Here is a 22,726-nt window from a genome sequence, read left to right on the forward strand (position 1 = left end):
CTCAGCTACACTGACCAAACGACTGCCTGAAGACTCATTCAGCTTCCTCACATTGAGTGTCATTCAGCTGTCAATTTGTAGTTGGAGAGTGTTAGTGTTTGTAGGCTAGGTGCATAAAATGTGATTTATCATATTTACCACTAGGAAATAATGATAGATTATTTTAACTAATGAATCTGTTCATTAGTAGTTGTAGTCGCTTCATTTCATATCCCTGTTCTTTATTTCTAGGAATTCTTGTGAATTATTATAGATTTTCACTATTACACTTACAATGCCTTTTACAATTTCAGTCCTGGGCTGACAGCTCTGTGTTGATTTCTGTCCCTTGTTTTATTAAAGAGGTTGGGGTTGTTGAGGTCTTGAGAGTTCTAAATCATTTTCAATATGAATCCAGTAAATTGAATCAGCCTTTATAAAGTTTTCCTCTACTACAAAAATGAAACCGCTTATTGACAACCAAATGTCAGAGCAGCATCAGTTTGCCAGAATCAAACCTGTCCTGTAGTTTGTGTGGATCTGTCAGTCTGCTAGGAAAGCTAGCCCTAGCACCACAGTAAGCACTACCTTAGTGTCCTACTAGCACTGTTAAACATTAGCAATTGCTGTTAGATTGAGGGTTCAACATTCACACTTGCTTAAATGAACTGAAAATAACGCTCAGAATTTATTTGCCACTTCAAAAGAAAGGTGCAGTGGTGTCATAGAAGAACCAGTTTTGATTCCTTGAAGAACCCTCCCATGAAGGGTTCTTTTAAAGAACCATTTTTTTTAAAGGAGATAGTAGTTTTTAAAGCTTAAAGAAACTCCACATAATGTAAAGGTTCTATACCAATTAAGGTTTTTTTTGTCAAGAAGCACTGCGGATCCTTTAGTGAAGCTATGGAACAGAAAATCACAATTTTTAAGTGCTGTGAGATGCCATATTACTGTTACTGCCTAACCCTGGTCAGAAGAATTATAAAAGCTCTCAAAGTGTGAGATGTTTACACTGATCAAGTTGTTGTTATCTTGGTAAAGCTTCCTCCAGCTCATATGTTCTTTAATGTCTCGACTAACATCACATTTCCTCTGCTACTGAGACACTCATCCATCAACCCATTATTAACCAAAAACGCTTCCACCCTCAGTGGAAACTTCACAATGCATCTCCAGCCGTCCGTGCTCCGGATCCAACTGTTGTGCATGCTTTCGACCTTGTGTCTCGCTGGACACCGGTGTCTGTGGTGATGCTCATACTGTATCTCCTAGGTTACGCCTGCCCTCAGAACGGCAACAGGCGGGGAGTCAGCGCACGTCTCCGGAAGCTCTTCCTGTGCTCTGCTGCCAAAAAGCCGTCTGCCAGTATCCAAAGCAAGTTCTCCCTGGAAACACGCTCAAAAGCTCACATCTCCTCTCACCGCACTGTTCTGATGCCAAGTCCCTTTATGAGTCTCTGTCTGTATCTCTCCATAGCCTCATTTCCATCTATCTATCCCTGTTCTGATTTTCTCTCACTCTCTTGCTCTCTGTTTTTTCCCCTGATAGAAGGTCCAGGACATGTCCATACTCGGTGTACCTGCTGCACTGACTCTCCAGTTTATATTATACAGTTTGGGTTCGGATCTTATCGCTCCAGACTGCTGATTTCCTCTGTTCCACTTCTCAGTGGTGTCTGTGTTTTTAAACAGGCTGGATATCAGTGGACTTGGTGACGAAGTGATATTATTCATTTTGAAGCCTTTCTCTTATCACATTTCATTGATTTTATCAAGTAACAAATTCTTAACATCAGTACTGATGTTGACACTAGGACAAGATGTTGTTTGGAGTAGAATAGTAAACAGTTAGCAGAGTCTGGCATTGCTTTATAAGAAGCTTTTAAATGAATTATGGCCCATCCTAGCATTCTGCAGCCTTTCATGTCTGAATTAATTTGACTTATCTATGCTATTTTAAAATAAAAATGTATGCTCTCCCCACGACGCATTCTTTCATAGCAACTGTTGCTAGGTTGGACAAACTTTATAGAACGTTGGCAAATGTCTTCCAAACAAAATTGTATTAGAGCTGCTACGTTGAGTTTTCAGTTTAAAATGCTATACTATTTTAAATTGGACGTTGTTGTGCAGTGTAACTAAAATAGAATTTCTGAAAAAAAAACTTTTAATTTTTTCAGTGCATGAATGAAAGAATTAAGTAAAAACTAAAGTAAAACTAACTTGTCAGAAAATAAAAAACTAGGCTAAACTTACTCTTATATTTTTATTTTTATGCTTCTTATTCACTTAGGACTAGAACTAAAACTGAGCTAAAATCCAAAACCAGAATGAAAAACTAAATGAAAACTAATTAATTAATGAACTAATGAATTTCAAATCTATAATAACCCTGGTCTGGAAAGGGTTACAAAGCCATTTCTCCTGCAAACCACAGTGAGAGCCATTACCTACAAATGGTGAAAACATGGAACAATGCTTAATCTTCCCAGAAGTGACTGGCTGCTACGCAAGAACACATTGTGGGCGGAACATGGATAGGTTAATTATTAAAATTTTGGCTCCATAATTATGGTCTGTTGCTGTGCTATAATGACATATTAACCAGGTCTAATTGCTTTGTTCCTTCACACCATGATGAAAAGGTAGTTCATAAATGGGTAAAGCCTCTGTTTTGATGTTTCTGATTGGTCCGTTCTGCCTGTCTGCCCCAGCATATGATGGGATACATCATGAGGTCACATATGAGCCATTAGTTTTCCTCGCATCAAGAGTTTCAGTAATCTCCTTGACACACAGTGGCCCACGTCCTCCTTCTCAGGTTATCACACAACAGTCAGACTGTTTTATACCAAAATGCAGCAATTCAGTGGTCAGCACTCATTTTCTTGGCCAGTGGGTCTCTTTTCCTGTCCTCTCTAGTGAAATATTTATATTACTTTGTTTGTGTATGTTAAGCTGAAAAGCTAACTTAGTGCAAAGTTTAGCTTTAGATAAAGTAAAATAATATACAGATAAAGTAAAATATTTTCAAGGACTTTACAAATGGAGAGAATTACATATTTGAATTTGAGTCAACAAGATGATGATACTTCTGTTTAGGCCAAGATTCTGTACAGTTCAGTTTGTTCAACACAATTACTAAAAATCATGCATTTAAACTGCATTAGTAGAATAAACCAGAGGCAGTTGAAAACAAAACACAAAGCTGTGCTTTCACCACATTTTGAGTCAATCTGATTGAATCGGTAGTGTTTAGATCAATGCTTGCAGTACTCTGGTGTCTTGTTACAGCCCCACACCAAATAGTACGGCATATTGTCTTCCTGTCAACAGAAGCAGAGATAGATTTTATTTCACAATTTATTTAAGCTGCATTGGCAGCACCAGTAGAGCCCTGTTTCTGTATCTGTCACTTCACTTGAAGAGAAAATGTTACTGGAGAAGTTTAGAACATTTGAACTGGCATCCAAACTATAGCAATAACCCTCAAGTGTGCATCACAGTGATTTCACCACAATTAGGTGGTGCTGTTATGAATCACTAGCCATGATTATTAATACCATTTGTAATAAACAATTTTTCTGCCAAGTGATGTAGTTTAACAGTAGTGTGGGGTTACCAAAATTAATTCACCCTTCTTAAAATTCAGCAAAGACTGGCTTTTTTGGTAGCTGGTTTCAGATGGTCTAAGCTGGTCTTTGATGGTAATTAGTTAAATTCTTGCTATTCTAAAAGTGGTCAAGGTGGCTGACCAGCTGGACATCCAGCTGGACTTGGTGAAAACATGCCAAGCTTTCATACCACCACCCCCCACTACAAACCAGAGAATGAACAGCACAATGTACATAATAGTGTTAATACAGAATAATGATAGATGATAGGACTAATAGAGAATAAAACAAGTTCAATTCAGTTTAAGTAATTTAAACCATTAACTGTACTAGTATTTGTTTGTAGTTGTGTCCACAGTACCGTGCAAAAGAGACCACTTTTCATTTATTTAATTTCCACTCAAAATGGCTATTAAGTATATTAAAATACCCTTTTTGCATCAGAGAAAAAATATATATATTTAACAAAAACAAAAATAATACAATCAACAACTAAATATTCTATCTGATATAATATCTCACATTTCAGTATTTAGTGTGTCTGTCTTTTGCCTTTATTACAGCTTCCATTCTTTACAGGAGACCTGCTTTCAGTTTTTCAAGAAAGTTTCAAAGTTGGTTCTATTTTCTGCTTCTCACAATCCCAGTAATCCCAAACACATTGAGTGATGTTGAGGTCTGGACTCTGGGGTGGTCAATCCATTGTTCTGAGAAGACCAGATTTGCAGAAGTTCTTCTATTTTTTTGTCCATTTCCTTTTCTCAGTAGCGGCTTCTTCACAGCCACACATGCTGTTAGTGCTGTTAGTTGTCTTCTCACAGTGGAAGGATGGACAAAAACACCTGTGGATTTTTTTTTAGATCTGAAGCGTGGAAGAAGAGTGGAGCTTGATTTTCTCCTCTCTCTCAAAGAAGAAAACTTTAAATTAAACTTTAAATGAAAGTACTTTTTATGTGATGGTGACCGTTTTGGTGGTCTACTAGGTCATGCACAGTTGTTAGGTATCCAGTTTTCTCTATATTGTTTAGTCATATTTAAAATCCAGTTTTGTAAACTACTCATTTTTACTTTTTTTTTGGTTTGCGCTTCTTTGTACTTACTGTTTTGAGTGAAAATTAAAAGATAAAGGTGGTCACAGACATTTGCCCAAGCCATATATTTTTACAACAGTTTTGAATGTAGCTCAACCCATAACATTTTAAAACTGGAACTCTTTGCTGTATAATGAATTTTGTAAGTAAGGGATGATCTCCCTACTGGGATAGGTTTGCAGCAGCCCTGGACATTGTTAATCATCAGAAAAAAAACACTAATGCGACTCTTTGAGTGATCATCCCGGTGCTGCTGCTGTACAGAGTGTATCCTTGACAGACCTCACTTGTGTGGAGATATTTACTATGGTTCAGTGCCCCAGCAGACACCAAAAGCCCTGGATTATCAGCTCCAACAGGAGCTGAAGAGTGCTGGCTCCTTTGCTCTGAACTCATTTTAGCTTTTATCAGGTGTCTAATGGGATGTGGAGACTGTGAGGCACAGCGGATGTGGAGGAGAGATGATGTATTTGGAACACTGAGCAAAAAAAGATGCTGTTCTGTTTACACGCATCACTGTGCTTTATGTCTACGTAATAGTTGCTCACAAATTTAGCCAACGTCTTTGATGTTAATCAAAACTCCTGGCGTTCATATGACTTTGTAAAGTCATAAAACTGTTTTTATAATCATGAAGGATTTGAAGCATTTCTAATCTTGCACCAAGATGCATGCTGTAATAAAAGCACTACTGACTGACTGTGAGCTGCCTTTGTGTACCAGTGTAACTGAGCCCCCAGTACTTAGATCGGTTAGACAGATTTGTACATGGAGTGTCCAGATTGATGAATGTCAAAAATATGAAATACTGATTGTTTAAAATTCTTTATCTGGGTAATAACTGTAATCACTGTGTTTTTGCTAAATGCTTAAATACCATATATCATTAGAATAAGTAAAAGCTTTAAAGCAGTAATAAATAAGAATGTCTCGAAGAAATGTTTCCTCAAGTGCCTAAACTTTTGCACGGTACTGTGTGTCTGTGTATAGATGCATTACTTTCTCCGCTGTGTTTTGTTTGTGTATATGTGATGAATCTAGCATAATGTAGCATAATATCTTTACAAATGCAGTGCAAAATACGTAAAAATACTAGGGATTGGCATGATACTTTTCCTTCTTAATACTGATACAGAAACCTTAGGTATCAGTGGATATCAGCATTAATATTGTAAAAAAACTACAAATGAATATTTTAGTCAAATAAATGTTATTTTGTGCTACAAGCAATCCTTTGTTTCAGATTAGAGCTGTTACAGAATCGGCTCAAATTCATTTTTTCCTCAGATATCTGATCCAGTATAGGCCCAATACAGATGCTGGGTGTCAGATCTGTGCCTTTGCTAATACAGACCTATACATAGGTATTCTCATAGTCTCCAATGAGAATGAAATCCATCTACTTCTGTTATTTTTGTTAGTTGTATGAGGGACCACAAGGTTGTTGATGGATCCATCTGAGCTAATTCCTAGTTGATAAACAGTGATCCAGAGTTAAAGATTAATGTGATTTACTTGTGTGCATGTGGTTGTTTTCCACAGACAGTGTTGAGGATGAGCTGGAGCTGTCGGCAGTGCGTCACCGACCTGAGGGTCTGGAGCAGCTGGAGGCTCAGACGCGCTTCTCTCGCAAGGAGCTGCAGATCCTCTACCGCGGCTTCAAGAACGTGAGCTAGGACCTCCGTTTTTCGCTGTAGAAAGAACATAAATTGAGCTAGAACATTTTACAAAGGTTTGATTAACCGTGATCGCTATAAGATTTCACTAGCAAGAGTTTACATGGCCATGACCTAGTTAAATTAGACATGGTGATTATTGTAAATGCTTTTGTAAGTATTTTATATTATTTAACAGATACTTGTCTAAAGGGTCAGTGGTAGGTTAACGTAGCATGAGGAGTCTTGCCAAAGGCCAATATTATTATAGTAGTAGTGTTCCTACCTGGGCAGGGAATGAAACCTTTACTCTTCGTTTTGGAGCAGTAGTTTTATCCACTGTGCTAGCCATTTAAGTGAGCTGAAAGGAATGTAAAAGCCTAATCATAGTTTACTGTGCATGGCTTAGAATGTGCACAAGTTAAAAATTAGATTTTTTTATTATTATAATTATTTGCATATATTTTCTATAACTTCAATATAGGATTGATAGTTTTTCCATTAACGAGGGAGTAACATAGGCTATTAGAATCTTGCACTCCTGAAAACAAAATAAATTTAAGAACAAAGAGGTAAAGCTTTCAAAATATGCCTGGCTGGGGATTATGCCAAACACTGCTATCTGAAAATGATATCACACGTTTTCTTCTAATCAGGTCAGGAAAAGGTCTCCAGAGTGGCCCTGCAGCAGAGATGATGTCCTTTGTCACCTCTGGTGCACAATGGAATGAAACAACACCCAATTAACTCGACCTAAATTGTCAAGTGGCAAAGTTTGAGGTTGGCACATGGGCCCTGCATTATCTCACTGTTGAGAGATGAAGTAGGGGACCTTACCTTGAGACCATACTTGAAACAACAACTGCAAATAATGGCTATATATTAGCTTTCTGCAATACTTCAGAATAGAGAAAATCCATTTGAACTGCCCTCCAACTCGTAATTCCCATACTCTGTTTTACGCAAGAGCATCGAGCCAAAATTATACTTGAGTGAAAGTCAAAAAGTATCTACATTTAAACATTAATTTAAAAGTCAGGGCATCTTAAAAAGTAACCCAAATCTGTTTTGTCTTAACCCTTTTCAACAAACTCTGTGTACGTTGCGGGCAGTACTGGTCAGAACTGCGCTGAAAAAAAGTTTTTTAGCTGAAATTAGTAATTGGACAGCCTTAAAATTTTGATTTTGTTCAACTTCAAATAATAAGTTAACATGACACATTCTTGACTGGCAAGAAAAAATGATATTTAAAATAATTGTAAATTACATTTTAGATCCTAAGTGTATGTTGCAGCTTTTACGATTTTGGCCATTGCAAAATTATTTCATTTAGAACTCTGTTCACTCAAATATTTAATAGAAGACCACTAAATAAATGAGTATACTCAGATAACTGGAAGACAAGGCTGTTCTGTACTACATTGTCCTAACAAGTGCTAGCATACTGTGATCCTACTTTTTTATAACCTTATACAGTTGAGGTTATGTGAACGCTCTAAGGTGGGAATTCAGGCATTCCAAGTTGGAAAATAGAGTTCCCAGCTGCCATGAATGCAGCATAAGTTTTTAGCACTAGATTGAATTTTACTTCATTGAATCGTCAACAAAGTTAAAACGATTGAAGTGATTTTCTCTTTAGAGCATTCTAATATTTCCTGTACGTAGCCCTTAGGTTCAATTATGTAATTGTCATTGCCAGCTGTAGTTCAGTGACTTTCTGCTCTCCATTTTGTACAACAGCGTCTATGAAGTGCTAAAAGCCCCTCTCTTTTTAGTCAGGCAGTTCATCGGGCACCTGTCCAATTCACTCTAAGTGATCTCGTGGTCTTCAAAGGTTTGTAGATGGCTTTTTAGATGGAATGTGTTTCTCTCGCTTTCAACCTGAGCACAAAGACAGAAACTGGGTAATGTGCAGCTGGCACACTCTCTGCAGAGGGGCCGTATATAGTCTTGCTTTTAAAACCTCTATGACAGTTATAGTCTTAGGAATTGGCGCTCTGTCCTGGACATCTCAGTCTGGACTCAGATCAAAAGATACCACTTCTCACAACTGGTGAGAAGACAGGGTCACACTATGTTTTCCCTCAAAAATGGCATCCATGAGATCCATGAGATGTTTTTTTTGTGCAAATGCAACAATCCAAAATGGATTTCTCTAGAGAGTCTGGAATTTAGTGGCAAACTGGAACCTCTGAACCTTTGAGAAATGTAGAGTCACTGTATCCAGCAACATGACCTGACTCTTCAGAGTATGTGTTAAACACTAGACTAAACCCGGATCCACTGCTTTTAGTTCTGTGAGACTGCCTATGACTGCTATCTCTGTCCACACAAGAACACAAAAACGGTTTGAAAATTTATAATTTTCATTTATAACTGGATTGTGCAATGTTTTATGCGATCCCTGCTACATAACATGTACGTGACCATGCCATAAACATGTCATAGCAGGTGTCATGAGTTGTCGTGACCAATTTTGTTCAGTAATGTAACTGTCATGTTGCCATTGTCAGTAATTGTCATGACAGATGCCATAATGTTTGAAAATGTGCTGTGACACATTTCATAACAGATTATGTCGCATGCTGATCTTTGCTGTATACTCTGCTTAGCCATTATTGTATCTGTCATGACAAAATGAACTGTTACGGTAAAACTGTTATTACCGGACATAAACTGCCATGACCACTCATGACAGCATATGACATCTGCCATGACATGTCTATGGCAGAGTTATGTCAATGTCATGTAGCAGTTGTTACTAGAAATGCCTTGGTAAGGACATTGCAATTGTGTGTTGCTCGAGAAATGGAGTGCAAGGCAGCGTGCTGCAAATGCAACCACACAAGTTGTTTTAAAGTATTATGAAAATGAGAAATAACGAAAAGGGAAGGATTCATATGAGGACCGACATTGTAATACTGAAGTAAAGCTAAATTAAGTAAAGATAATCCAACCCGATATACTGATCACACAGAACAACCCAGTCATCAGCCATACAGGCAGATAAAAATCAACGCAGCAAAACAACATCAGTGCTACATCCTAAACCACGATTTTCAGCATTTTCAAAAAAATGCTTCCTGTCCACACAGGAAAAAAAACGTTTTAGAAGTATAAAAGGCATTTTCGTGTGGACAGGAGGCCAAAACACTTAGAAAAGAAAAGAAAAATTGCAAAAAAAGGCATGTTAACCACTGAATATTGGTAAACATTTATGGAGTTATATAAATTACTTCAAAATTGTTTTTCATCAACCTGATTGTAGACTCTTTATATGGAGAAACTAGGGCTGACGCACGTAATTTGTACTTTAGTATTGGTTTGCTACACTTGGTGTTCTATTTTACAAAAATCTTAGCTTAAATATAACATATGGAAAATAATAAAAAAATACATTTTAGCAGATTCAGTTTAATCAGTTATGGAGGTTTGACAAGTTTTAATGAATCCTTCCTAATATACAAGTACAGGAATAAGTATCCAAGTACCACTAGTTTGTCTCTGGAAAGGAAAACGCTAAAACTGGAGAGCTCAGAGCCTCAAACTTTGTTGTGGTGAGTTCTGCCGTCACTTGCGCTGCAGCTTCAAGGGTGGTACCCTTTGCATTTAGACGGGCCTGTAGTTCCAAAAAGCTCCTCAGTCCTCCACTCCACTGTCTGGAGCTTGGCTCTGACTGAGCTCAACTGAGCCTTTGTATCACCCTTACTGCTGCTTTCCATTATATAAAATGCTGAACTAGCCAAATAAAATAACTCAATAAAATAAATGAACTAAATCTGTAATGGTAAAAAATGAAATTATTATTCTAGTTACACTCGTAGCATGACTCGTAAAGTCTGGATTTGAAAAAGAGGGCTACAGTCACAGGTTTTATAGCAACATATGGGACATGAGTAGGCAGGCTTTATCCAGCACTACTAGTACATTGTTGCAGCCTGATAGATATATTGTGATAGGATGATGAATGAATATTCATATACTCATTCAGAAATGCCAACGAGTATTCAAAGCCTGTAAAATGTTTGGGTGAGCCCTAAGAGAAAGAAGAACTCTAACCAGACTCCACTAACAGTACTGTAAAGCACAGAGGTGGAAACATAAAAGTCTGGAGCTGTTTTTCTTAATGGGGTCATGAGCTCTGAAGTGTACAAAGGCACTATGGCATTTTGAATGAAACTGCTGAAACAATAACAATCTGACACGTGCCAGCCGCCTTTTGAGAGAATACTTTGCCAAATGGAAAATTACAGTCTTGGAAGAGTCTGTTTAAAATAAACGCCTCTTGTTTCCTAACACAATCAAATGAATACATTTAGTATGTACAAAAGTATTGTACAAATGTTCAACAGGGTCTTAGTTAACTGAGGCAAAAATACAGTTAAAGCAGTTCTAAACAGTGGTCTGCAATGGAACTGTAGTATTTTTATTTTATTTGCAGATATTCAGCTTCCGACTTTTGGCTTTTTGAGTTCTGGACAAGAATAAGTTCCCTTCATCCTTGATTATATCCATGCAGGCTGTAGTTGTGTTTATCCTCGTGGGCAGCTTCTCTTTGTTCAGCTGTCTGTTTTCAAACTTTCAAGGGTTTGTAAACGATACTTCTCTCTAAAGCATTGCATAATATCCCTTTTACCTAAAACCTGCCATGGTAGTTATTGCCTCTAGTGCTGCGGCCATATTAAAATTGTAGATGCCTTCAAACTTTGTTTGAAACAGCTTCATTTCAAAACACTACGCTGTTACTATGTAAGCTAATTATTGAATGATCATGGATGACTAGACAGAAAAATACTTTTAATTACACTCTGTTTATTTAGAAACTGTAATGAACCTTATGTTGCTCCTCCAGTCTAAAAGATGTTAATAGAACTCTTGACTGGTAGGCAGCTGAAGTACTTGATGGCATTGTGGGAAAAGCAGGATCTCTTTAGATGGTAATTACTCTGACTCTGTCTCATCCTGTGTGCACAAGAGCCAGAGGATGACAGCTACACAAAACATTCCCATTTAATTAACCAGCGCTCAGTACAACAACAAAGCCCCTCAGACACAGCCCCTTTATGTCAGAGTTGTGTGTTAGATTAGTCACCGTAAGCTGTTGTGGGGTGTTTATTTACTTGCTATAGTACAATCTAATTTGAAGATTCTGTAGTTTCATTCTCAGGATACCACTGAAGATGAACCTTTAGAGTATGATAATGTATGATTGATGATAGAATGAAAAATGCTGTGTGGTTTATTGTTGTACTCATCAATCATGGCAGTACATTACTTATGGGATTTGAAAATGGCCTTTATATACCCTCACACTTGGAAAATGCCACTGAAGCATGATTAAAAAAGAAGAGCAGGGATATTTGGCACCTGCTGTGTTTGCAATACACTCACTAATAGGGCTAGCTTTGGAAATAGAGAGAGCTAGCTGAGCTATTTCAAAAAATTAAGTGAGTTTCTCTTTTGTTCGACAATAGCTATGTACAGTTCTGCACAGAAGTTTACTGACTGAATTTCTCATTCATATATTCCATTTTTGGAAAAAATGTTTATTTAGTAAAAATGCTCAGATTAAGCTATTTACCCTCGCAGAAAATTGCATGTATTATGTGCTAATGCTTACATACTACATATGAAACTTACGAGAAGTGTTTCTATGCTTCCAGTAATCCATATACAGTGTTGTGCAAAAGTCAGAGACCACTCTTCATTTATTTAATTTTCAGTGAAAACAACCATAATGTACAAGTTATTCATTTTTCAGGAGATGTATGTGAGGAGATTTCACATAAGATAATCCACTTGACTAAGGAAGCCGGTACTAAGAAAAGGGAATAGATGAAAAACAAGAAGCTGCTGGTGTTCTCAGAACAATGGACTGATCACCCCAACGTTATTTAATATGTTTGAGATTATTTGGTTTGTGAAGAGCAGAAAATGCAACCAGCTTCTCACTGAACTTTGGAAGGGTGGACAAATATCTCTGTAGATTTCTTTAAAAAACTGAAAGAAAGTCTGAAAAGCTGTAATAAAGGCAAAGGCTGGACACATTAAATACTGAAATATTATATTTAGTTGTGCGTGGTGATGTGCATGTTTCGTTAGAATTTTTCCTTCAATTTTCACAACCTGATTTTGAAAGGTTGCTTAGTGTCATATTGTAAAACATTGTGAAACTTCAAAATGTTTTGACTGTTTTTTGACTACTGTGAAAATATCACACTACAACTGATTATGTAAGTTGTGTGGATCAGTTTAGTCATTCAGTTTTAATGTCACAATTCAGTTCCGTTTTCTTTTCAGTTGTTTCCCACAAAAAATGTGGTTGTTACTGTTTTGGAACTGTATTGTGCTTGATTAAGTAAATTTGAACATTTTGTTTGATTTCTTTTAGTCATAGCTGCAGTAAGCTTATGTTGAAATGAGACTATATTCACAATTCCTTAACAGAATAAAATGTTTAAATTGTACTTAATATTGTCACAGTATTGACATTGCTGCCTGTCAGTGGAGAGTCTGTCTTGTACTTTTTTCTAATTTGTATCCAGAAAACTATCCCTATGTGTCCATTGGCCTCCATGTGACCTCACCTTTATTTCTGTAGTATTACTATGCTGACAAGTATGTTAACCAGGTTAAGTTATTGCCGGTGTCAATTTTTTGTCAATTGTTTATTTTATTTTTCTGTCCAGCTGACTTGCTGTTATTCTCTAAGCTAGTAATGCTCTTTTCAGGGCTAAATGGCCTTATGTACCACTTATAAACTTGCCCAGGACTGAAAACCTGTTAAAATATATTAATGTTAACAAATCATCTCTGCCATGCAGTGTTGTTGTGGAAGCAGTCATTAAAATTACTAGCATGAGTGACACAAATTCTGAAGCTTTTACAGTTTTATAGGTTTGTCTTTTTACAGAGTTGACCTCCAGTCAATTGTGTAACAGTGTAAGGAAAAAAGCAGTAACATATTTAACAGAAACTTATGCAGAATTCTCAGCAACTGAATATAATACATTTTTAAGTATTTAATCCACACTTTGACTTTATTACAGCTTCCATTACTTTTCCACACCTCCATATTTTTCCACACCTCCAAAGTTCAATCTTAGAAGTTGGTTTGATTTTCTGTTTATAGCTGATTTTTCTTCTTTGTCCATTGCCTTATTTTAAATAACAGCTATATATCCTTTCAGACATCCTTTTAGTTGTCCTCTCACAGTGAAGACATAAATTCTACAGATATTCAGCACTGGGCTTTTGGCTTCTTGAATTCTGGACAAGAATAAGTAGCAGTTGTGTTTGTCCTTGATTACATTCATGCAGGCTGTAGTGCATGGGTCCTCCTGGGCCGCTTCTCTTTGTTTAGCTGTCTGTTTTCAAACTTTCAAGGGTATGTAAACAATACTCCTGTTTAAAGCATTATATAATATCACTTTAACCTCTCCTAAAACCTGCCGTGGTAGTTGTTGCCTCCAGTAGTGTAGCCATATCGAAATCATAGATGTCTTCAAACTTTGAAACAGTAGCACAAAGCAGTAACATATTTAACAATAAATTATGCAGAACCCTCAACAACTAAATATAATACATTTTTTCCAATATCATCCAGAGTCCACTCTTTGCCGTTACTGCAGCACCCATCCTTTTTCAGGAGAATTAAAAAAAAATCAGCAGGGCTATTTTTTTCAATAACAGCTAAACTTCCTTTCAGACTCGTAATGTTGAGTTGTCCTCTCTCAGTGGAGAAGACATAAATTACATTTAACTGCTGTTTTTGACTGGTAATTAAATAAATTAAGGGTTATCTCTGACTATTGAACAGTACTGTAGCTCAGGAGAATATTTGAATCTCAGGTTCACAGTGACACAAATAATAGGCTAATATAATCAGTAGTCTGTGGCACCCAAACAGATTTTGAGGGACGCAGACTTCCATTACTTGGTAAATACACTTGCCTCGTAGCTCCAGTGTAAAACTAAAGAAGCGCTTTGGACACCAAGCATATCTTGTCCTGTCAGCTACGTTTGTGTTAGGGGGTGAAATTGTAAGTTTGATTTGTCAACCATTTTTTAACTGTCTTGTGTTGGTCTGTTTTTATACATAAATGCTGCATTTCTTCACCGAGGATGGATCTTTCTGTTTAGTATCTCTGTGTACAATCCACAAAACACCTTGAACACTGAGAAAACAAACGTCAAAAAACAACTGACTTTCGTGACTTTTTATGAACCGGACTTATAATGCATTGGACATTTATAATATGGCACAGCTCGTTAATATGGCACTATTTCTGTTCTGATGAACTGTGCTCTGAAAATAACTTTAGCTTCACAGCTTGGTAGATTAGATTCCACAGCACAGAATTTATGACTAAATCTATTGCCAGTGATAAGCTAATATCTTCTGTTTCTAAGATGACCCTAAACCCTAATCCTGTTGTCACAACCTTAACCTCTTTATTATTATTATTATTATTCTTAATAATAGTAATAATAATAATAATAATAACTTTATTTATGGAGCACTTTTCATACTGGTAGCAGCTCAAATTGCTTTGCAGACAGCTGATAAATCTATGAGTATTAATTTAAAGTTATAAAGGCAATAACACAGACCAAATTAAAAAGATAAATACCAAAAAGACTTTAATTTGATTTTAATTAAATGCTAAGTTAGAGATGTTTTTAAATGTTTCTTAATTGTGCATTCAACTTGACTGTTTAATAAAAGGTGGAATTGAGTTCCAAAGTTTAAAGGCATAATAACTGAAAGAGGCTTTTTTCAAGTTTTCTGTGTTTTATGGAAGGTATTTGCAGAAGGCCAGTGTCTACAGATCTAAGAGCCCAGGCTAGGAAATAAACAGACAGACATTCTGTGAGGTGTGTGGGTGCTAGCTCAATTTGAGCCTTAAATGTTAGTAGCAGAACTTTCAAGTCTATCCTGAAAGATACAGGCAGCCAGCGCAGGTTCTTTTGAAAACGGGAGATGTGTGAGCTCTTATTTTTGTTTTGTTTTTGTTAGGATGTGTGCTGCTGCATTTTGTATGCGTTGTAGAGGATAGATTGTTTTCTTGGGAAGCCCAATAAGAAGAGCATTATAGTAATCAGTTCTGCTTGTAACAAATTAGCTCAGAGTCTAAGATTACACCCAGATTTTGTACTTCAGCTTATGAAGCTATAGAACCTAGCTAGTTTTAGTACCAAGGATCAGTATTTCATTTTTTTCCTAATTTAGTTGTCGAAATCCACTGAGAAATATCTGACACACAGCTGGTAAACTTGTCAACTAAGTCTTGATTTTCAGAAGGAATGGAAATTGTGTGTCATCAGCATAGCTATGAAAATTGATATGTATTCTAATTACGTCACCTAGATTGTCTCCAGATGTGCTCTGATTTACAACAGTTCCTCTAAAGCTGGCATATTTCCACATTCATTCATGAGATTTTCTTCTATTTGATTGGTGCGAGAATATCAAGAGTTTCCTTTGATCTGGCATTTAGATCATGGACCGGATCATTACAAGAGGGAGTCAGAGCTGTGCCTCGTGCACTATTATAAATGTTTCCGAACTTCTCAACTGTTTCTAAATCAGTGTGATGTTTTTAAAACAACTTTCAGGCACTTTCTTCTATATTTCTACATTGACTTGAAAGAATGTACAGCCATGATCTGATATGAAAACATTGAACATGAGGGACACACTTTAAACTTTAGAGGTTCAGTCTTATAACTACATGACTTACATGATAGTTTTGTAGTAGTGAATTGAGCAGAATAATTCACAGTACTTACTGAATAATAAGTTATAATAACTCAACAACTTTGTTTTGCATAGAGGGCCATCATAGTGATGAATAATGTGATGAAGTGAATTAAAATAGTTCAGAACCACAAGTTTAGTGATGAACACAGAAGATTGTGTATGTGCACAATATTTGTGGAATGATGTGCCAAGACTTGGTGGGTTATAAACACAGCATTTTTGCATATTTCCCTTGCCCATTTTAGGGGTTTTGTGCAGTATAATGACATCATACTGAAAAAAAATTTGCATTAGATTTCTGGGGCTGCAGAGGTACAATGGTAACTTAGGTTACCCCATTGGGATACCAGCTGCCACCCCCTGCTTTGCAATAGATCTGCCAATGCAGTCTGAAGTTTCTTGGCACCATGAGGAGTTAGCTTCTAGTTCTTTTCAGAATAAAGCAGTATTGTCATGGGATAAATACCCTTCTTGGGTAAACGTCTGATTTAGAACAGAGGGCAGGAAAAGTTGGGCCTCCATGGCCTGCTTAACTTCTAACTTCATATCCCAAGTGGGAACACAGATGAACTGAATGTGTTCTCAGGTATCAGCTAAACCAATACACACACAGACACACACACTCTTCTACCTATTTCTATTGCTCTGTAAATCTCATAGTGCAAAAGCACTGGGCAAGACACTCCAGCAATTGTCCAAAACTTTGAACAAACACTTCGTTGGACTTGGTTATTTTAAGACTGAGTTCTGCAGCGCTGCTTGATGATATTGGCCTCATCTGTGAACTGGAATATAATACACACAGGAACAGTGGCAGATGAAGTTCATTTTAAGTTCAGGCAGTCATTCCTGCTTGAGTCTCAAAGTCAGTAAAAGCAGAAACAGTGCTTTGATTTATGATTCTCGATAAGTGTTCATTAAGAGTTGATTACTAAACATGCACATTGCCTCCACAGTAGAGGGTCTCACATACCTTGGTATTAGAAATCAGGTCATCTGAAATGAAGAATATCAATCATTAAAATTTATGTTTTCTAAGAATTTGTCAAGTGTTTAAGTGTGGCAACAAGATGTTTTGTACATATGTTCCTCACTACAGACAGTGATATGAATCCTTTTCCCTGAGAAAATGACTAAAAACTCAAAAGGCACTTATGATGGAAGCCAATAGGCAGATGCTTCAGCAACGAGTTGTTTGTTTATTTGTAAGTAGAGGGAAGTTATTGCCAGTGGTAACTGTATATTACAGATGTGGCAGATAGATTAGGCTTATGAGATCATGTGCAATATACTATCATCTAATCGTGGCCTGTAACCATCACCGACTGACAGTTGTATCGTGAGGGGGTTGCAGTGGCAGACAAGTGATGTGATCATGTGAGTGCATTTTCAGAAAAAACTTTGAATACTAACTGAGAGCTGCTCATAACTTGCAGTCTGCAAATCCTCTTAGTAGATATCTGTGGCTTTATTTTCCTTTACCTGTTTCAGCTGGTAATATGGTAACACCATGCTTAAATCAGAGAAAATAAACATGCTCGTATTTATGCTCAGAAACTTGTAAGCTTACTTTGTTCTTGTTTATGGTTTGGTTATCAGTATTTTTTGGTAGTTTTTGCTAAAGGTTTAATAAATCATGCATTTATAGCCTAAAGATTTGCTCCTTGGTCAAATAAACAGACAGCTAAAGCTAAGCTTTGTATGTTTTTATTTTTATTTTCTTTTATGTAACATCATTTTAGCCCTTGCAAAATAATGCATTCTGTTCATGGAAGGCTGCAGCATGGCTTTATCTGTTTAGCAAGCATGACCACAGGTTTAAAAAGAAAACAAAAAAGCACTGCCTTGCAGTGTTGTAGAATGTTCTGAAACTGGACAACATATTTAGGTGTGGACATGGACTACATACGAAAAGAAAACATTCTAAAGGCAACATACAAATAAGAAAACAAAGATCATGAGACTGTTTACTTATGTCCATCTTCTAGCTGAGCAAGGCAAGTTTTCTGACATTTAACCTTTTGTGACATCCCACTTAACTGGCAATTGCGATAAATCTTTCGGTGTTTCACAATGCTATCGTCAGTCAACTCAAGCCTAATAGAGATTACATTGAAACACTCTGAAATAATTCTTTATGGCAAAGAGATGTTTGACACATGCCATTTTACTGTTGGTTCAGTTTAGTCCCCATGTCTAAGTGTTTTAACAGAAAAGAAGGCTTTATGGTTGAAGTAGTAAGATGTATCTTACGGGCAGTACTGGTTTCATTAAGTCTGTATTAATACTAAAGGCTAGTACTTTGTTGGTACTAAAGGCTATATGTCTAAAGTTTAGAGCCTTCACACATTTTCCACTGCTTTTCTGCATCCTTTGGCCTTCGTCCAGCTATTCTGTACACAACCAGAGGGACTGCTGTAATTGGGTTGTTTACCTTGCCCTAAAAACCAGGAGCTGTGCTATAATAGTTTCACTTTCAAGCTCTCTTGAGCTCCACACTGTGCTCTTGCATAAACTCCCAGGTAAGACTCAATGAATAGTACCCAGATGGACTTTGAAAAAGATCAGGACTTTAAAATATTCTATTATCTGTGAGGCCATTGTGCTGTATTCCCTATGAAACTCCAGAGTTTCCAGCTGCTCTGTGGTGGATAATGAATTGGAGCTACTTACTGTTCCTACTGCTTCAGCCTGATAATGGACACACTAATGCATGCGCAAAGTCTGTCCCTGGTGTGTAATTAGACTTCTTTTGAGATCATTTCTGTGTTCATAAAGCAGATTTCTTCTTTTTTTTTGAAAACCAGTATGAGCATAATGCTGTTTGATTAGATTTGCTCTTTGCTGGTGTTTGGAGAGAGAGGGCATCAATATAAAGTAGCAATAAAAGCCAGTAATGCTCAATTTCCCATAAGTGTTGTATTTGAACAGTGATCATCTTACAGTGATACTCCTGCTAGAACCCCTTTTGATAAGCCAGACTTTACTTACTAATGTAATTAAACCAGAGAGGTCCCTATCTTTTTTCCTCTGTTGGGTGGTCAGTTTAAAGAGTTTTACATATATACAGCTTTCATAAAGCAAACCGCTCTCTGTGCAGTATTGTTATAGTATTTTTTTCCATACCATTTCAAGCTAATGGTAAAAAGATGGTCAGCCTGGTGTGATGCTTAGGCTTCATTGAAAAGGTTTAAAAATAAGCAAAGCCACCAAGTCTAAGAACTTCATTTCTTATTTTTTAATAAAGCTGTTAATATTAGATTAAGCTACAGGCCATTGATTGGAAAATCTGTTTTTAGTTACAAAGCACCTCATGGACCTGACTCGCTCACTCACTTAAGATTTGTTCATCAGATTAATAATGCTGTTTGTCTTTGTTTGTTTTTTTATTGAAAGAAATAAGTGCATTATGCAATTACATATTATTCAATATGTATTTTCATTTGCATTTACGCTCATGTAAATTACTTTTTCTGCAAATGTTAATGCAGTCACTTTATACTTGATTAACTTAAACAGATAGTTGTGGCATGTGCCAAAGTTTTGACACCCTTTCAGGAATTATCAGTCGATGACAATTTCAGAGGACCTGAAAAGGAAGCTAATTGATGCCTACAAAGCAGGGAAAGGCTATAAAAAAATATCAGAACACTTCCAGCTGTCTAAAATGTCATTAAGAAATGGCAGTTAAGGGGAACTGTGGAAATTAAGACAAAGTCTGGAAGACCAAGAAAATTCTCAGATAGAACTGCTTGTATACAGGCCAGAAAGGCAAAGCAAAGGGCCTGTTGGAAGGTTTAGCTGACACAGGATTTGTTTTTGCACTATTCTCCTGTGCAGAGCTGCTTGCATCTACATGGGAGAGTCATCAGAAGGAAACCTTCCCCGCAACTTCCTCACAAAAGTCAATGTCTAAAGTTTGGTAAACAACATCTGATAAGCAGATGAGCAGAGGCATTTTGGAAGCAGGTATTGTGGACTGAAGTAAAAACAACCTTTTCACCATAATATGTTGTACTGACTTAGTAGTGTGTCCAAACTTTTGCACATGCCACAAGTACTATTTGTAAGCATTAATATTCACAGAAAAAATTATATATTTTATAAAATAATTTGCTTGTGTTCATTTTTTTCCATTAAAAAAAATCAATATGCAGTTTGACCAGAGGTGCCCGAACTTTGCATTCAGCTGTGTATGTATATCAAAGGTGTATGGAGAAAGAAATGGTAATTGAATAAAATAGAACTGTGTTGGCCTGTGGCTATTGAAATCCCCTGTTGGAGAATATTAAAATGCCCTCAGTATAATGTCATAATGAGATTTCCTGTAAGTATTTTTTTGAAAGCGCCAGCTGACATGCATTAACATATCAATACAAAAAGCCGTGCAAATATAACCTTTACGGGCTATTGAAAGTCAAGTGAAGATGTATTTCTTCTAAAACCCCAGCGTTCTTATGGCTTTGCTGGTATTTTCTCTTCCTTTATATTAATGATGCTCTACTGAGCCTGCCTTATCTGTTAAGCACTTGGGTAAATTCCATTCAAGTGCTCTTGCCATAAATCAGGGGTGAGTCTCGCCATTCATTACGGCCGCTGAATCAGCTATAATGATTCAATGAAGAAAAATCATCTCTTACAAGACTGCGAAACATGAATAAAGCCTCTAGACAACACTGGCTTCCTCAGTCCTTGTGGGAGCAGCACTGTGGAAAGAGATCCCATTATTGCTCATATGTGGTTTATAGTACATTGTCCTCATGTATAAAACTGATGTGTTTTTAATAATTCACATTTTGCAAAGTGAGCCACATTTTAGCTGTTCTGAAAAAGGTTTGGAAAAGAGGTCATTATATGATACAGTTCATACAAAGCTTTTTGTAACATTGGCCATATCATCTTTCATAATAGGCCTTTCTATAATATGACTCTTTAAAGGAATCTGTTTTTGAAGATAATGCTACATATTGAAGTAATGCTTTCCTTTCTTACAGGAATGTCCAAGTGGTGTGGTCAATGAAGACACATTTAAGGACATTTACGCTCAGTTCTTCCCACAAGGAGGTCAGTACATCTGCAGATATTACCTACCATTTTCCCCTCACATATACAGTCACATTCAGTTGAGTTACTGCACTGTGCTTGCCAATTTAAAGAATGCCATAGTGGTAGTGTATTACAGTGTTGCTGCATGTAGTCAGAGTGGCAGTAATTTACAAGAAAAGAAAGCATAGGGTTGCCTATGTTCTATACCAGTTTTGGAGCCACACAATATGAATTTTCAGCATAATTGATTGATTACAGAAACTTGCCTTTAATTTGCTGCATGCTTCAGATTGTTTTGATACAGTTGTTTGCAAAAGTTTGAACACCCCAGTTCAAATGACCATGTTATTAAATGTAGCGCTTTTGTTTGCTTTTCAACATATTATAAAAAACCTAAAATATAGCACAAAATAATACATTTCCTTTCTGTAAATCTGTTTTCTGTTTGTTAGTGTTTACAATATTATCAAAGTTTCCCTTTGGTGTAATTTCAAGAGAGCAAAACAGACCAGAACTTTAATGTTAGTGTCAGGTTTGTAAGGTATGCTTTTAGCGTAGACTAGCAGTACTCAGACATCATGGGCTAACTGTATTAATGCAAACTTGAATATCATCTGATAACCTGATGCTGTGGTATACGTTGAAGATATTGTGTTATTGAGCATTATCAGTACCTTATCAGGGTGAAAAGTACATACATACTTTCTGTGCACTCTTAAGTCTTAGTCCCAGTAGCGGTACAGGGACTGACTTTTTGGATGAGCATGACAAATCTGTGGGTGGACTGAACCTTGACTTTCACTCCCATGGCTAACTTATGTGTTGACCTCAGAAGAGCAAAATCTGAGATTTAACAGCATAGATAAATGTGGGCTCAATATTTGGCAGGCAGTAGATCATTGTTGTTCTTTTAATTTATATTTTTTTAATTTAGGTTATAACTGTTTATTCATGATTTTTAGATTGTTTATGGCTCAATTTACAGTTAAACCATTCATAAACCCTTTATTGTAAAGCATTACTGTGTATTTTGTTTTTTTTTTTTGGAAACTGTAATTAAAAGTGCAGGTATTTCATTTTAATAATATTTGAGCGAAGTATAAATCTTCCAAAATAGTACTTATGTATAACAGCAAAGTGCAGCCTCTCAAGTATTTTTCATCTCTAAATATTGACCAGCGCTGTAAAGCAATAATGAAGAGAAATCACTACCAAAGATCCTCTGTGAAAGATACATACACAGTGATTAATGGCTTTTGGGTATAAATATTGCAGTGGAAGTGGCTGCTGTTGTAGTTCACTCTTGTCTATTAAGCTCTGTGACAGCTAGTCAGAGAAACGGGCTAAAGTATTTCTGGGATTTGCAGTTCTCCAGTGACAAAACCTTTGAGGATTTGACATGTTTCACTCTATAAAACCTAACAAACAGAACAATGGCAAATAAAAACTCCTCCTGTTTCTGCTGACTGCCATTTGGACTATCCTAATAGCCTGGAAGATATTACCTCACTATTGCATAACTCTAAGTGAACCATTATTCTGTTTGTTGAATAATAGCAAAAACACATGCCAGTGCTTA

General features: G+C 36.6%; 1 protein-coding gene across 8 annotated transcripts in view; it reads left to right on the plus strand.

Annotated features, from left to right (window-relative positions):
- Window positions 1–22,726, plus strand: part of kcnip4 (Kv channel interacting protein 4) — a 195,422-nt gene that overhangs the window by 167,566 nt on the left and 5,130 nt on the right. For 7 of the 8 annotated variants that reach the window (XM_036597409.1, XM_036597410.1, XM_036597408.1 and 4 more), the window contains exons 2-3: window positions 6,226–6,350; window positions 21,096–21,165. In XM_036597409.1, coding sequence (XP_036453302.1) covers window positions 6,226–6,350; window positions 21,096–21,165 — 195 coding nt within the window. Of the gene's footprint in view, window positions 1–1,251; window positions 1,354–6,225; window positions 6,351–21,095; window positions 21,166–22,726 lie in introns of all 8 variants that reach the window. The other variant, XM_036597413.1, reaches the window with a different exon arrangement.

Source organism: Colossoma macropomum, unplaced genomic scaffold, assembly GCF_904425465.1.
Source record: "Colossoma macropomum unplaced genomic scaffold, Colossoma_macropomum, whole genome shotgun sequence".
In the NCBI taxonomy this organism is placed as follows: domain Eukaryota; kingdom Metazoa; phylum Chordata; class Actinopteri; order Characiformes; family Serrasalmidae; genus Colossoma; species Colossoma macropomum.